General features: G+C 42.0%; 1 protein-coding gene across 2 annotated transcripts in view; it reads right to left on the bottom strand.

The window, feature by feature from the left end:
- MYOF (myoferlin) overlaps window positions 1-17,748 on the bottom strand; it is a 185,007-nt gene that overhangs the window by 89,428 nt on the left and 77,831 nt on the right. The window contains exons 10-19 of one of the 2 annotated variants that reach the window (XM_039465156.2): window positions 17,533-17,563; window positions 16,905-17,020; window positions 15,786-15,912; window positions 12,415-12,518; window positions 10,426-10,494; window positions 10,285-10,328; window positions 9,188-9,270; window positions 6,152-6,190; window positions 2,154-2,278; window positions 635-751 (exon numbers count right to left, since the gene is read on the bottom strand). In XM_039465156.2, the coding sequence (XP_039321090.1) occupies window positions 635-751; window positions 2,154-2,278; window positions 6,152-6,190; window positions 9,188-9,270; window positions 10,285-10,328; window positions 10,426-10,494; window positions 12,415-12,518; window positions 15,786-15,912; window positions 16,905-17,020; window positions 17,533-17,563 (855 nt within the window). The remainder of the gene's footprint in view (window positions 1-634; window positions 752-2,153; window positions 2,279-6,151; window positions 6,191-9,187; window positions 9,271-10,284; window positions 10,329-10,425; window positions 10,495-12,414; window positions 12,519-15,785; window positions 15,913-16,904; window positions 17,021-17,532; window positions 17,564-17,748) is intronic. The other variant, XM_074382594.1, reaches the window with a different exon arrangement.

Raw genomic sequence — 17,748 nt, forward strand, 5'->3', positions numbered from 1 at the left:
TTTTAAAAGTTGCTGTTTGGTTTCTGCCATAGAGTGGGGAAAGCAGGGTGGGGCCTGTCTTGTGTGCTTAAAACAGAGGGAGGCAGCAGCCCGGGGCAGCTGGGCCCTGGAGGTGATTTGCAGCCCAGCCTGGAGGGCATCAGTCAGCTGGCTGCAAACCATTCAGATTTGCGGGACACACGGGCATCGACCTGGGCTTCTCAGAAATGGTTGGGGAAGTCAACCAGGAAGACTTCCTGTCTTCAAGGAGGAAGTAGGCTTCACAACCATTGCAATGTGGGCCCTCAGCACATCTGCCCTCCGAGCTGGGAAGCCTACTCAAATGGAAATGAGTAGTGGTGGCACCTACAGCTCTTGGTGCCACTAAAAAGTGGCGGTTATGGCCACTTCCCCATGACCCCCAACACCAGTTAGCAAACAGCTCATTCAGTTTTTGGGTAGCAGTGCTCTTGCCAGTTTTCAGTAGGGTATTAACATCTCAAGGGCTGAAGCAATCCTTACAGGGCTGTTGTAGAAACATCCAGATGAGGGCATTCGTTGTGAACTGGGTTGCCCTCCTACTCCCCCAGCTGCCCCTTCAGTCCCTGGAGGTCCCCTTTTCTATACCATGCATTATTCACACTCTGACATTTACCTCAACAACCAGCAGGTCATCATGTGAAATGGGCTCAAGCTTTTTATCTGGTGGTGTCTTCTCAAGAAAAGTGGTTAATTCAACCAAGATCCTGCCTCTGTAGGCAACTCCTTCCCCCTGAAAGGCAATAACCCAGGATTATTCCTCCAGGCAGCAACAGCAAAAAGCATTCTGTGTCTCTAGTCAGGCTAATACAACACAAAAAGTTTCTCCATCCCATGGCCCTAACTTTTTTTTTTTTTTTTTTTTTTTTTTGAGACGGAGTTTCGCTAGTTACTCAGGCTGGAGTGCAATGGCGCGATGTCAGCTCACCGCAACCTCCGCCTCCTGGGTTCAGGCAATTCTCCTGCCTCCGCCTCCCGAGAAGCTGGGACTACAGGCGTGCACCACCATGCCCAGCAAATTTTTGTATTTTTAGTAGAGACGGAGTTTCACCATGTTGACCAGGATGGTCTCGATCTCTTGACCCCATGATCCACCCGTCTCAGCCTCCCAAAGTGCTGGGATTACAGGCTTGAGCCACCGCGCCCGGCCAACTTTCAAAGTCAATCTGTCGGCCACTCTCCCAGCTGGATTCAGGTCTCTGGTATTGGAAAGAAGAGCCATTGGCTTTAGGACAGATCTCAGAGAGTACCTTGGGACGCCAGGGCCGAAAAAGACCTTAGCTATGACCAAGGTCAGAGGCCTTCACACCATGCTTTAGCTCCAGAAGGAGTTTGCAGAGGCTGGGAGGTGGGGGTGAATGAGGCTCGAAGTCTCCCCTCACCATACTTCAGCGGGGAAGCTCTGCATTTATCTGTGTTAACCTGGCTGCTTTTCTCCTCTTCTCAGAATAGGAGGCAGCCATGTTGGCAACCAGGGCAAGTCTCAGAATAGCCAGGAAGTAAAGGAGGAAGATGTAGGAAGATGATGTTCTGGGTACAGCTGAGCATGCGGATGAAGACTGGATACTCCTCCCACCACACCCAGCAGTGCTGGCAATAGAACCTTCTGGGGAGGAAGGGAGGCCCCCACCTCCACAGCCAGTCTTTCACCTTTCCCCTCTCAGGGCTTTTTCTCTCTAGCTTGGTCCCTTTCTTGAGCCTCGGGATATACCTAAAAGACATTTGGCTTCTGTTGTGGTAAAAAGAACACTTCCCATCTCTGGGTTTGCATATCTTCATCTATGAAATGAAAGTATTGATCAGATCAAGAGTAGCAAGGGGTTTCAGGGGGCATGGCACTGCCTAGTGCTGGGCAAATTTCTAAAATAGGATGTTGAGAAGAATTCCAAGGCAGCCCAGGAGCTTATTAGGATAGAGAAGCAGCATTGATTATTGATGTCTACCAGAAGCATAGAAGTTGGGGGAAATGGCCATTGGCCATGCCCCAGTGAGATGATCTCCACAATCTCTTCCTATGTTTGCATTCTAAGTCTTAGGGAGTATGAAACTTCTATCCTGCAATACTTAATTAGACTTTATAAGAAATAATCACATTAACCAATGCTCATTAATACAACCTTAACAGAGAAACCAACCTTTCCAGTATTCAGCTCATCATAGGGGTCTGGGAATCCTGTGTACTCTCTGGGGCTTCCATAAAGATTCAGATAACAAGGTCCAAATGTTGGAACAAAGCCTACCTCTGTTTCTCCCGTGTTTACTGAGAGAGAAAGAAACATCATTAGGTGTCAGGCTTTTAACATTCAATCTATTGAAATAAATATTAGTTATTAGTTATTAGTGAGACTATTTTCCTCCATTTTGCGAGTTAGTTATATTAATGCAAGTTGTAAACACCATGAGGCTTGCCACATTTCGCTTTTCTTATTGCTACATAAAATAGTAAATAAAAACATTTGGGGGTAGTGCAGGTAAACTTATTTTTATAAAAAGATAATGCTATTTAAATAAAAGAGCAATTAGACTTTAAAGTTGATCTTCACATTTTTTCCAAGTTTATAGTGGGCATTGTATTAAACACGCCATTGCCAATTGGGGTAAAAGATTATACTGTTTTGAGAAGTCACTTAAATGACATATTATATGCACTTTATTCCTCTTAAGTCTCATTTAATCTTCAATAGTTAGTATAACTCTGGCAGATGCTGTTAAAAATACAAGATATTTTAAAATTTTACATGTAATAATGAACTCCTGCCTGTGGGTGCGAGACCATGTGATATTCTAAGTGACGTGAAGAATCCCATTCATTACTTTATCTCTGGTGGTCATCTGATATGCTCCTTATTTCTGTTACCTGGTCTTAGCAAGACAATTTCTCAATAAAGGGCACTGGGGGCAATGTAATTAAATAGCTGAAAATGGGGAAACTGTGAGTGAGGGTGGGGAAATATAAGAGCTGCCTTCAATAGTCTCAATGGCCCCATATGGGAGAGGGATGCTCTCGTCTCCAAAAACAGAGTGAGGACCGCTGCTATGAGCTACAAGATCAGCTTTGGTTCACTCGGTATAAGGCAGAACTTTCTGTGAATTAGAAATGACAAACAATGGGCCGGGCGCGGTGGCTCAAGCCTGTAATCCCAGCACTTTGGGAGGCCGAGGCGGGTGGATCACGAGGTCGAGAGATCGAGACCATCCTGGTCAACATGGTGAAACCCCGTCTCTACTAAAAATACAAAACACTAGCTGGGCGTGGTGGTGCATGCCTGTAATCCCAGCTACTCAGGAGGCTGAGGCAGGAGAATTGCCTGAGCCCAGGAGGCGGAGGTTGCGGTGAGCCAAGATTGTGCCATTGCACTCCAGCCTGGGTAACAAGAGCGAAACTCCGTCTCAAAAAAAAAAAAAAAAAAAAAATGACAAACAATGTAAGAATGGATGTTAAAGCGATGGCACCGTAGTCACGTCACATTATGGATGGGCAAGCCAAAGCCCACAGAAGGGAAGTGACTTGTCAAAAGTCCCACAAGTTGGCAGATTTAGCCCCAGACCTTGAGTTTCAAAGCTCAGACAAGGACACCCTCCACTACCTCATCCATTCCTTTGGTCTAACCCCAACTCTCCTCCACCTGGTTCCCATGAGTGACTGTGTTGTCTGTCATGTATATTTGCCTTTTGTTAAAGATCCCCAGGGATTGAAACACAAACTGTCAGTAATGATCCACTGTGCATCAGCTTAATGCCAGGGGCTGAATTATTTCTGTCCAACAAATCTCTTTTCTGGTGTGTCAGCATTTTGTCTTGTTTTGGATTAACAGAAGGAATCTTCCTTCCATGTGCTCACACCTAAATATAGGCTTCTGGGAAAACCCATTCTCTAGGCCAGGCGAGGTGGCTCATGCCTGTAATCCCAGCACTTTGGGAGGCCAAGGCAGATGGATCACCTGAGGTTTAGGAGTTTGAGACTAGCCTGGCCAACATGCCAAAACCCTCTCTACTAGAAATACAAAAAAAAAAAAAAAAAGTTAGCCAGGCATGAGCAGGTGCCTGTAAGTCCAGCTACTAGGGAGGCTGAGGCAGGAGAATCACTGGAACCCAGGAGGCGGAGGACACAATGAGCCAAGATCATGCCATTGCACTCCAGCCCAGGTGATGAGAGACAAACTCCGTCTCCAAAAAAAAAAAAAAAGAAAAAAAGAAAGAAAAAGAAAACCTATTCCCTCATCAGCTAAGTCTCTTCTTGCTGCCAAAGTTTCCTAATCTGTTTAATGCACAGAGGTTACATCAAACTTCCCTTGCTAAAAAGCCTTCACAAGATAAAACAGAAATCCTTCAGCCTGGCCATCAAGGATTTCCTCTGATCTAGCTACAACCCACTTTCCAACGATATTTTCCATGCCTCTTTTACCTTTTGGAATCCCCTTTGTGTTTTGGGGATAAAATATACAGTAATTACAAATACTGTATTTAGTTTCTAGAACCCTACATAGCTGCACATCTCTGTGACTAGAGTATCACTTTTCAGGGGGCGTGGCAGGATTTCAGTATGTTTTATTTTGATTTCCTACTACTGGTTCTATCATGTGACACTACTACATGCATGTTCATTGATTGGTTAAACAAGTGAATAAAGGAATAAAGTGCTCGTGCATCTGCCAAGTTCACTGCAAATCTAAGGACTACTCAATATTCATATAAATCTGATTCTAACAAAATAGATTTTTTTCTTTTTTTTTTTTTTTTTTTTGAGATAGTGTCTCACTCTCTTCCTGAGGCTGGAGTGCAGTGGTGCCAGTGATCTCGAGTCACTGCAACCTCTGCCTCCTGGGTTCAAATGATTCTCCTGCCTCAGCCTCCTGAGTAGCTGGGACTACAGAAGTGCACCACCGCGACCAGCTAATTTTTGTATTTTTTTTAGTAGAAATGGGGTTTCACCATATTGGACAGGCTGGTCTCGAACTCCTGACCCCATGGATCCACCTGCCTTGGTCTCCCAAAGTGCTAGGATTACAAGTGTGAACCACCGTACCCAGGCTCTTTTGCCTTTTTTTTTTTGAGGCAGAATCTTGCTCTGTTGCCCAGGCTGGAGTGTAGTGGCACCATCTCGACTCACTGCAACCTCCGCCTCCCGGGTTCAAGTGATTCTCCTGCCTCAGCCTCCTAAGTAGCTGGGACTACAGGCGCGCATCCCAGGCCCAGCTAATTTTTTGTATTTTTAGTAGAGACAGGGTTTCACCAATTAGCCAGAATGATCTTGTTCTCCTAATCTTGTGATCCACCCGCTCAGCCTCCCAAAGTGCTGGGATTATAGGCGTGAGCCACTGTGCCTGGCCCACAAAACATATTTTTTAAAGCAAATAAGAATTGGGCATTGTGTTGATTACATAATTATGTGATATCACTTTATATTTGCATACAGTTTCAGAGTTTGCAAAGCTTTCCCACATGCAATATCTCTTTCCCCTATGTAATAGCTCTTTCCCCTCTTACTACAACCCTGGGAGATTATTGTGGCAGGGAGAATCATGTTTATCTGACAGATAACCTCTCTAAACCTCAGAGTCTTCATCTATTAGGTGAACAGCAACATCTGCCCTAGGAGAGTTGTGATGGTCAAGTGTGTGACAGTATTGAGCAAACTTGCAAAAAATGACGAGTTCTGTGCAAAGCAAAGGACGTGTTATGATCCCTCATTTTCGGAGGAGGAGGAGATCTTCAGGGTGTAAACTGAAAAACATTCATTGTTTTCTGACCTAGAGATTCATATTGACATTGGGGGAAAGTTACTTGATACATTTCAGAATAACTGATTTAGTGTTCCTTATCTTTACCTGCTGAACATAGACAATAACAGAAAATGTCACATCTCACAATCAATTAATTGCAATAAAGCCAAATACTATGGTATACATTTAGCTGAAATCATGGGACATGGAGCAAAGCCTGGTTAACATATTTCTTTTAAGCTTAGCCATGCAGGACAACCACACAGCACTTATGCAAAAACTATTACTCTAGCAAAACTACGTTGAGACAGCAAATTGTCAAAAAAAGTTCTAAAGACAATTGTTATATTCTTAATAAGATAATATTAGCTAGCAAGATCTAACAGAAAGCAAAATTACAAAGCATAAACCTGTATATGATGCAGCCCCAGTTCCCGAAGATGAGAAATCTACATAGTAAAAATACGACTGGTTAAACAAGAACACGGGCATTATAAAACAGACATTGAAAACGTTAATCAAATCCAGTGTCAGGTAAGTGATTTAGCAACCTCAGAAAAACCCCAAATTCAGACCTAAATCACGTGTGACCTTTTTGTAATGCACACAGTTCTCATTGGTTAAATTGTGACAACGGGCAGAACCACCACACATGAATAACTCAATTTCACCCAGCACCAAAGCAGCCAGGAAGCAGAAGAGCTAGCTTCCCGGAGACAAACAGAGCCTGGTGACGTTACCAGCACTTCACATTTTTAATAAAACATTTACTCATCTTAGGGCTTAGTTGGGACCAACAGCAGGAAATCCAAGTAAATATAGCCTGAGGCTGCATAAGCAAAGGCCTGGAGTTTACTGCACATTATTTGACTGAAAGCATAGTTTGTTTCTTTGTGAGGGGAGGGCGATGTTGGCAGCTCATTGTTATTTTAAGGCCCTCTAACCCCATAGTCTGCAGGGCCTGCAATGAGGCGTCTCAGAGACAGAAGCTGAAATTGCTTGTAGCAACTTCTGGTTTCAGTTCTTCTGGTTGTCACCACCATGTCACTAAGCAAAATGCTTACGCCAGTATTTCTGAATAATTATCTTTAGATATTATTTAATGGATTTTCATGAATAATGGATGCATTTTAGTCATTTTTACCTTACCCCCATATAGTTACAGCATGATTTTTATTTCCTCTGATGGTTCCCTTTGTGATTCCATCTACAGTCGCATTTAGATTTCTAACTTTAAAAGAAGAGGCTATTAGTACTCCTGCGCTACCTCCGCTCCCCTTCCTCCTTCCACTTCTCATCTCTATCTTCCATACTTTTACACTGTAATGGGTGATGGCATTTATGCTTTGTTCAGAGCTTTGGCTGTCGGTTAAATTTTAAAAATCAAAATACAATAAATAGTGCTTACATTCTAACAACCACATAAATATTACTCTCTGCAGAGAAAACGAAAGGGCCATGATTACATTTCCTTCACCGCAGCTCGTGTCATGATCACCATGCTACTCAGCAGAGAACGTTCAGATGGAATCTTTCTTACCCTCTACCATTTGCTTAAAATAATGTCATGTATAACCTTTAATTAATTAATTAATTAATTATTTTCAAGATGGAGTCTTACTCTGTCACCAGGCTGGAGGGCAATGTTGTAATCTCAGCTCACTACAACCTCTGTCTCCCAGGTTCAAACAATTCTCCTGCCTCACCCTCCCACGTAACTGGGATTACAGGCCCCCGCCACCACACCTGGCTAATTTTTGTATTTATTTTTAGTAGAGACGGAGTTTCACCATGTTGGTCAGGCTGGTCTCAAACTCCTGGCCTCAAGTGATCCGCCCTCCTTGGCCTCCCAAAGTGCTGGGATTATAGGCATGAGCCACTGTGCTCGGCCATATAACTACATTCGTACTATATCTCCTTTGTTCACCACCTTGTCTTCTGATTGCTTTTTTTTCCTTCTTGAGGGAGGAAATCTATATGTTCTTCACCATATCTCTAATATTTTCTTCACCTTCTCTCTAATATATAAAACAATATATATATACATAATTATATGTATAACCAGGTTATATTATATTATGGTTTTCTGCATGTGCCAGAAATTGTAACAGTGGGCCGGGCGCGGTGGCTCAAGCCTGTAATCCCAGCACTTTGGGAGGCCGAGGCGGGTGGATCACAAGGTCAAGAGATCGAGACCATCCTGGTCAACATGGTGAAACCCCATCTCTACTAAAAATACAAAAAAAACTGGCTGGGCATGGTGGCGCATGCCTGTAATCCCAGCTACTTAGGAGGCTGAGGCAGGAGAATTGCCTGAACCCAGGAGGCGGAGGTTGCGGTGAGCCGAGATCGCGCCATTGCACTCCAGCCTGGGTAACAAGAGCGAAACTCAGTCTCAAAAAAAAAAAAAACCAAAAAAAAAAAAAAAAAATTGTAACAGTGAATGAAGGAAAGATGATAAAAGAAAAAATTAACATTAACACAGTAATACCAGCAACTTATTTGTGAATAAAACAAAAAATTCTTATAACTGTCAATAGATTAAACATATTGAGAGATTAAACACATGAAACAAAGTGAGAGACTGAGACAAAATTTTGTCTTGGGGAATATAATATAACCAGGTTCTTATTTATGTTTTCCACTGCTTGGATTAACAGTGTCTTTTCAAAACCTATAAAGGACCTTAAACAAGATAAGGATGAGAAGAACCTTGAGTTCCCCAAGACAAAATTTTGTCTCAAAGTATCTCACTTTGTTTCATGTGTTTAATCCCTCAATATGTTTAATCTATTGGCAATTATAAGAATTTTTTGTTTTGGTCACAAAAAAATAAGTTGCTGGTATTACTGTGTTAACATTCATTTTTTCTTTTATCATCTTAACTTCTTTCCTTCATTCACTGTTACAATTTCTGGCACATGCCCAAAACCATAATGTCAGGTATAGGCAAGTGCTTCTCAAGAAAAGTGTTTGGGAAACCACAGAAAGAGCAATTTGTGGCTATCAGTGCTTGGGAGAATGAAAACCAAATCCATATCATCTTCGGGAGTAAGGATTACATGATTCATTGGCATCTGACCTTATCGTTCCTGCCAAGGGAATCAGTTGAAAAGGGAGTATTATTTTATATTTCGGTGGACTTGGGTCAATATCACTCAAAAAAAATAAAGTGCTAGCTCTCTGTATTGACACAAAAATTTTGTAAAACTGCTATTGAGAAAAAAAGTTTTGGATGGGAGCAAGAAAGCCGAAAATCTTCAGACTGTTAGTGGCTTCCATTATTGTTTTGCAGGCCATCACCAAAACACCATTGAAAAGGTTCACAAGGTACATCACACTTGGCTTCTAAGAAACCAAACCTATTACAAGGTGGCTACCTCAGTTAATTTTTTTCTCCAGAAGCTGTGTATCCAGTCTTACTCCAGATCTGTTGAGTGACTTACCTTCCACTTCCCCACCGGAGGCAGCAATTTTGGACAGGTGTAGATACGTTGTTCCAACTACATCATTTTTAGTAAGACGGTCCCTGTGTAAAACAAAATAGGTTAAGGGCTCCATCTATAAAGATATATCTTCATTTCAACAATTTTAAAAAAAGTTAGAGCTGGAAAATACCCCAGACTTCAAAATAATAATCATGTGCAGTGAGCCTCAAACTTTACTGTACTTAGTAATCAACTAGAAACTTCTCACCCTCATCTCCTGCCCACATTTTTAATTCAATAAGCCTAGAGTAGGGCAAAGAGATTATATTTTTTAGTATATCCCAATTGATTCTGATACAGATGGTCCTCCAACCACCCTTTAGAAACACTGATCTAGTGGGGTAATTTATTCTGAAGTTATGAAACTGCAGTTTTACACAGAGGCCAAGGGATGTGCCTATGGCCACACTCAATACCATCGTCATAAAATTTATTAATTATCGGCACATTACGTAACTATTGTAGTGCTGATGATCATGATGATGGTAATGATATGTGCCATGTTTCCACTCTCAGGGAGCTAAGGGTGCCAGTTGAATGCTCCACCCAACTAGGACATTCCAAGAATGGTCTCATTATGGCCAATCAGTGCTAGGAGGCTGGTCTAGTAAAAGTTCCGTCAGAACATTTCAAGGACTTCTCCTTGCCTTCACTGAGGTCGTTTTACCATTTTCTTTTTTAGCAGTAACAGTGTATTGCTCTTAGAATGTTTGGTGATTCCTCCCAAGAAATGGTTGACTGTATTTCCGAAGTCTATTCTGGACAGCCTAATGATATTTAAATCCCTGATTTCTTATCTTGGGGCATTTTCAGATCACATTCCCTTTCTTTTGTTTACGAGCAGTTGAACCGAAATATTCAAAGCTTGTTTTGCAATAACACTATTATTAAATTTTGTCTTAAGAAAACACCCACTTCCAGGTGCGATTTATCCTTTCCTCTGGAAGGAAAGCAAAATGCCAGAAACTAAGAGACCATCTAGAGTAATGTTTCGCAGTGACCCAAATGTTTAATTCTTTTATGTTAAATTAGATGTGTGTCTATTTTCAACTCACCAGTCATATATTGTTAGTTTTATTTTTTCACACACTGAAGGAAACTATTAAAAAAAAAAAACAGAAAAAAATAGTTATTTCACAATAATTTAGTAATTATTAAAGTGTTCTTACTTTTTTAAAAAGAAAAGAAAGTCAAACCTTGATCTGAAGATTGACGACCTGATTCCACTCAGGGTTTGCATTTTTCTCAATTATGTTTGTACAAACCTGCAAAATCACCAAAGCAAAGCTGTAGGTTTTCAAGTTTCTAATTTCTAAAAGTTTACAATATATGCTTACTAGATTATGACTTTAGCAGTTTACTTACATACTTAGAAACCTTGTTAAACTTTATTTTTCTTGATTTGTAAAATATGACATGGGTTTAATATTATCGAACATTGCTGTTTCGATGCACTAGAAACTTGTTTTTAACCCTTTTCCATTAGTTTTCAGTTGTCAGGTTTCTAATATTAGATTAATGTAACAAAACAAGAGATAAGGTTTATAGAGCAATTGTTATATACCGTTTGCAAAGCATCTACCATTAACACATCTAGACAGATCTTTTGATCCTGCCCGCCAGCCTCCCTGTCCCCTACCCCAAACTGGATCCTGTTCCAGTCTTTCCATCACTCTTCATTCGGGCTCAAACCAGAATTAGCCACACCCAAATCAGCCACACCATGACACTTCAATCTTCATGCAGATCCTGAACCCTTTATCCCCGGGATGCCTGCATGGTCTCCTATCTGAACTCCACAGCTTCTCTTGTCTGACTTTCATGTCACTTCTCTGTGTAACACCTTCAGGGGACTCTCAAAGTACACTTCGAAAAAAGCCCAGATCCCTCCCTGGGCTGATGAAACTCTACTATCCCAAATTTATTTCTCTCTGATCTCCTAGCTTTTCCCCCTTGCTGACTCCACTGCAGCCACATGGGCAGCCTTCCCTGCTAAGATTTTCCACCTTGGGACCTCCCATCGCCCTTCTCCCTGCCTGGATGCTTTCCTCCCTGGGTGTCTGCATATCCCGGCCTCTGTATATCAACTGTCACTTTCTCAAGGTGGTAAACCTTGAGATGAACCTGGATAAACACCCCTTCCCTGCGCAAATCACTTCTTGTCCCTGCTTTGTTTTCTCTGTAATACTGGACACCATTTGAAATTATTTCATTTCTTGTTTGCTTGTTTATTGTCTGTCTCTTCTGTTCCTGTGTGTTTATTTCTATATCCTAGCACATGGGACAGAATCTGGTCCTTAATGACCTTTTGAATGAGTAAAAACTCTCAACAATTCTATGTGATGATTATTATCTCCATTTATATTTCAGGAAATGGAAACTCAGAAGGGTGAGCGATTCACCTGCCTATGAAGTGGGGTAAAGCCTGAATTTAACGCAGGCCTCATTTTGACCCAGAGCTAAAGGCTTTTCCACCACACCCACTGAATCTTTTAGAAAAAAGTGCCAGTCGTGTGTGTGTGTGTGTGTGTGTATGTGTGTGTTTGTGTGGTTTGCCAAATCTTCCTTTCATAACTGTATGGTTCAAACACATAAATGATGCTAGTTCTTTCCGTCTATAACTGTCCATGCCATGCTGTTATTCTACTGTAGAATCTCACTCAACTCTCAACTCTCCTATCTTTGACCATCTCTGTAGGTAAAAGTGATGGTTATAGCTGTCCCTATGCCAACATTTTTTCAGGGGCCCACTCCCATGCTCTGGTTTCAGCAGTTCCCTGGAGCATGGAAGGTGAGAAACATGATAGGAAGGGGCAGCAAGGCACTGGGGGGTCTATACCCTACAACATTTACCAGGGATGGGTGTGGCTGGCCAAGGAGCTTGCCCAAGATGAAGATGATGTTTGGACCTGAAAAATAATTCCAGAAATTCAGTGGTAGCTTTCCCTATTCTAATCTCTCAAAAGACTGAATTTTGTAATTTGTATTCTGCATACTTTCCACTCCAAAATAAACCTGTGGAGAAGTCTGGAAGGTTTGGACTCAGATAATCTGTGCTCCTGCAGAGTACCCGGCTCATCAGGGGGCTATCTGAACAAAGAGTAAGCAGGAATTCACTCCAAGGAAAGCACAGTGGTTTTAAATATTTATTCCTAGCAGCATCTGCATTTAGATCATGTACAAACCTTTTTTCCAGCAAAGGAAACTTCCACAAAAGGATCCACAAGATTTTTCTTATCTGCATTGCCTCCAAATATTTCCTTTACTGTCTGTGAGAAGGCATCATCCACTGGAAGGTAATAATCATACAGCAGAAATTAAATTTGATTCTCTTAAAACAGCAGAAATTATTTGGCAAGATTTTAAAAGTTATCTTATACATCAAAATAGTGGCAATAGGCTCAGCATGGTGGCTCACATCTGTAATCCCAGCAATTTAGGAGGCTGAGGCAGGTGGATCACTTGAGCCCAGGAGTTTGAGACCAACCTGGCCAACATGGTGAAACCCCGTCTCTACTAAAGATACAAAAATTAGGCTGGGTGCAGTGGCACACACCTATAATCCTTGTATTTTGGGAGGCCGAGGTGGATGGATCACCTGAGGTCATGATGAGTTCAAGACCAGCCTGGCCAACATGGTAAAATCCCATCTCTATTAAAAATACAAAAATTAACTGTACATGGCGGTGAATGCCTGTAATCCCAGCTACTTAGGAGCCTGAGGCAAGAGAATCACTTGAATCCAGGAGGTGGAGGTTGCAGTGAGCCAAGATCATGGCCACTGCACTCCAGCATGGGTGACAGAACCAGACTCCATCTCAAAAAAAAACCAAAACATTAGGTTGGGTGCAGTGGCAGGCTCCTGTAATCCCAGCTACTTCAGAGGCTGAGGCAGGAGAATTGTTTGAACCCAGGAGATGAGGTTGCAGTGAGCCGGGAGCCAAGATCGTGCCACTGCACTCCAGCCTGGGCAACAGAATGAGACTCCGTCTCAAAAACAAAACAAATAGTTGCAACAAGAATTGTTCTCATGGGTGGCAAGCACTAGTAGGAGAAATCCTTTTGGTCTTAGTTGAGAGAGAAAGAATATTTTTTTCCACAAAGTTTTAAAGTCAACAAGAGTACCTTGAAAAATAAATTTATAAATTATTATGTCAAGACTTGATCTTTGCCTGGGCGCAGTGGTTCACACCTATAATCCCAGCACTTTGGGAGGCTGAAGTGGGTGGATCACAAGGTCAGAAGATCAAGACCGTCCTGGCCAACATAGTAAAACTCATCTCTACTAAAAATACAAAAATTAGCTGGGTATGGTGGCATGCACCTGTAATCCCAGCTACTCTGGAGGCTGAGGCAGGAGAATTGCTTGAACCTGGGAAACAGAGATTGCAGTGAGCCAAAACTGTACCACTGCACTCCAGCCTAGCAGCAGAGCGAGACTCCAACTGAAAAAATAAACAAAACAAAATAAAATAAAATAAAAATTAGCCAGGTGTGGCAGCACATGCCTGCAATCCCAGCTACCTAGGAGGCTGAGGCACAAGAATCACTTGACTCTTGCAGTTAGCCAAGATCAAGTCACGATACCCCAGCCTCCAGCCTGGGCGACAGAGTAAGACTGTCTCAAAACAAACAAAAAATGATGTTTTCAATTGGGAGAAAGGTGCTTTAAAGGTTAAGATGTTATAGGCCTAGTCTGATTTTTTTCAGATAAATTCAAGAAAATTTGGCAAAATCACAAATAACATACTTTTGTTTTACTTTTTCTTTTCTTTTCTTTTTTTTTTTGTTTTGAGACAGTTTCACTCTTGTTGCCCAGGCTGGAGTGCAATGGCATGATCTTGGCTCACTGCAAACTCCACCTCCCAGGTTCAAACCATTCTCCTGCCTCAACCTCCCAAGTAGCTGGGATTACAGGTATATGCCACCATGCTCAGCTGATTTCTTGTATTTTTAGTAGAGACGGGGTTTCCCCATGTTGGTCAGGCTGGTCTTGAACTTCTGACCTCAGGTGATCCGCCCACCTTGGTCTCCCAAAGTGCTGGGATTACAGGTGTGAGCCACTGTGCCCGGCACAGATAAAACACTTAATCAACTACAATCTATAGTTGATTAAACTAAAAAGTAAATAGAGATCAGGATTTTAGTTTATACTTCATTTGACATATTTTTCTTTAAAAAAAAAAATAGAGACAGAGGTCTTGCTATGTTATCCAGGCTGGTTTTGAACTCATGGCCTCAAGCGATCCTCCCACCTTAGCCTTCCAAAGTGCTGGGATTATAGGCATGAGCCACTGTACCTGGCCTATTTGACATGTTTGAGAGAAAGATAGGCATGGGGAGGCCTTACAATACTATCATCTTTTAAGACCATAGAGTCTTTTTTTTTTTTTTTTTTTTTTTGAGACGGAGTTTCGTTCTTGTTACCCAGGCTGGAGTGCAATGGCGCGATCTCGGCTCACCGCAACCTCCGCCTCCTGGGCTCAGGCAATTCTCCTGCCTCAGCCTCCTAAGTAGCTGGGATTACAGGCACGCGCCACCATGCCCAGCTAACTTTTTGTATTTTTAGTAGAGACGGGGTTTCACCTTGTTGACCAGGATGGTCTCGATCTCTCGACCTCGTGATCCACCCGCCTCGGCCTCCCAAAGTGCTGGGATTACAGGCTTGAGCCACCGTGCCCGGCCCGACCATAGAGTCTTAAAAGAAAAGGAGAAGGATACCCAAGAAAAGTAGCAAATCCTGAAGACATCCACGGCAGCCTCCTGGGGACCTGGAGAAGGGTCCTATGTCCCAGAGCCCAGCAAGAAGCATACAGGCGGAGCAAGGCAGATAGGAAGCTGGGCCATCAGCAGTGACAAAGGGATAACCAGACTAGTCCCTATAAACGGAATCACTAAAAGCGATTCTCTTATGTACATCCAGTCTTTTGCTGAATATATTTCATAATACAATAGTGGCAGACTTCTAGTCATTGGGATGTTACTACCCTTTGTTTGGCTTTTTTTTTTTTTTTTTTTTTTTTTCCCAGATAGAGTCTCACTCTGTTGCCCAGGCTGGAGTGCAGTGGTATGATTTCAGCTCACTGCAAACTTCACCTTTTGGGTTCAAGTGATTCTCATGCCTCAGCCTCCTGATTAGCTGGGATTACAGGTGCCTGCCACCACACCCAGCTAATTTCAGCTATTTTTAATAGTTGGATAGCAAACACATTGATTTGTTCACATTTTCATTTGGGATGAAAATGGTTGGAAGTGCTGACTGCTCATGTCTCTTTAGCATCCTCTAGAGTAAAGAGAAGATATAAAACATTGATGGAAGAAGAGAGAGAGAGCCAAATGGGCCAAAGGCAGGTACTCAACAAGAAACAGGATCAGGAACCATGAGCCTGCTCAGGTAGCTTTCAACGGGGCCAGAATGAATGAAAATAAGTCCATGAAGCCCTTTTAGAAGAAAAAGGTAGTATAGGGACACCAATCACTATTCAGAGTTTGATTTTAACACATCTCATCATGCAGATAAGCAACAATTCTGGGACAAGATTAAATCAGTACATACTCTGGGGGATGTCCTCAGCTCGGTAGATTTTCAGCAAGAAGGTCACCCACCGGAGGGCGATGCCAGCAGGAAGTAACAAATTACTCTCCACATCATCACTGTCATTATCACGATCTCGTCTCTCAGGCTATTAGGGGCACATGATTTAAATTATACATATAGAAAAGCAGCACATGGAAAAAGCCAAGTTAATGCTTATAACATGAAACCAATCAGAAACATTTCCATTAGAATTTCCTGTGTTTGGGACTTAAGAGTTCAGCCTGCCATCAGCCACCAGTTTTCCTTCAGCCTCAAAACTGCTCTACAAAAATCGATGCCCATATATTTCTGTGTCATTCTGATGTCATTTTATGAGCATCAAATAGTAAGAGAGAGAGAGAGAGCATATGTGCATGTGTGTTCCTAATGTCCCTTCAATTTCTCTCTGGCCACTTACTATTCTGCAGTTTGCCACCCAATTTCCTAGAATCACTAACCATTTAAGTAGCAATGCCTAATTCTGCAAGGCATGCTCTCTAGATAAAAGCAGTCTTTCTAATGATGCAAGAACATTATAAAAACACATGTATCATGAGGCATGGTGGCAGATGCCTATAATCCCGGCACATTGGGAGGCTGAGGCAAACGGATCATTTGAGGTCAGGAGTTCAAGACCAGCCTGGCCAACATGGTGAAATCCCATCTCTACTAAAAATACAAAAATTAACCAAGCATGCTGGCACATGACTGTAATCACAGCTAATTGGGAAGATGAGGCAGGAGAACTGCTTGAACCGGGGAAACAGAGTGCAGTGAGCCGAGATTGCACCATCGCACTCCAGCCTGGGTGAAGACTCCTTCTCAAAAAAACAAAACGAAAGAAAACAAAAACACACCAAACACATGCATCTTTTCTCAATTAAATGCTCACTCATAGACACCAGATAGGCGTCTAAGTGAGCTGGACTGATAATTCCATGATGAAGAAAAGAACAGCTTCTGAATAATAGGGGGAGTCAGAGAGTACTGATGAGAAGCTGTGTTCCATTTCACAATTGCCCACACCCATATGCTTCACTCTTGGTCTTTTTTTTTTTTTAGTGAGAAGTGTAAAAAGCAGAGAATGCAGGGACTCACGGGAGGCTCATCGCCGGTTCCCAGGACAAACATGCTGACTTTCATATAACCTTTAGAACCTGAACTAGCATCTTCAGGGTCATTGAGAAGAAGCCACTTTCTCATGACAGCATGGCCTAAAATAAAGAAGGAGTAAAAGGAAAGGGCTATGTTAAAGAGACACTGATAGGTTTGTGATCCCTCTGCCATAAGATAAGCTGCATTTTCTGGGCAGCTGCTTCATGGCCCACCAACTTCCCCAGATGAGTCTCCACTGCCATGTCTTCTGTTCTACACGCTCCCCACACCACATCCCCATCATCCTGTCCTCGTGTAACTCAAACGAGACTCTCTAAGCTGTACCAACTAGTTTTATAATTTCACGTTAAGATCAAAACATCCTCACAAAACATAGAAATCATCTATTTTGAATGTTAAGATAAAAATTTGGACATTTGTACTAAGCTACTGTTATTTATTTTCACTAAGCATCCCCTCCTCTCTCCCTCATTAACAAAATGTTTTTTTTAAAATTTCCTTTGACTTTAATTCCTTGATCCCCCCCAAATTGTCTTGATTCCTAGAATTGTCTTCAGGGTTAGAAGGAATTAATTTAAGACTTCAAATGGATGGGGAGAACATGACTTACCAGGTTCATCATAAACAAATCCAACATCAATCTGAGAAAACAATAATCGAAAGCAGTCTAAGTAGATTTTAAAATCAGTCTAGTCACTTTAAAGACATCATCATTATTATATTTTCATGTAATATGTTGATTACACTTAAATTTTCTTGAGACTCAACATTTCCATCTTATCCTGTCTGTATCCCCAGTGCAGTGTCCGATGTGTGGCACATAAAA

Source organism: Saimiri boliviensis, chromosome 12 (assembly GCF_048565385.1).
Source record: "Saimiri boliviensis isolate mSaiBol1 chromosome 12, mSaiBol1.pri, whole genome shotgun sequence".
Taxonomy (NCBI): Eukaryota; Metazoa; Chordata; class Mammalia; order Primates; family Cebidae; genus Saimiri; species Saimiri boliviensis.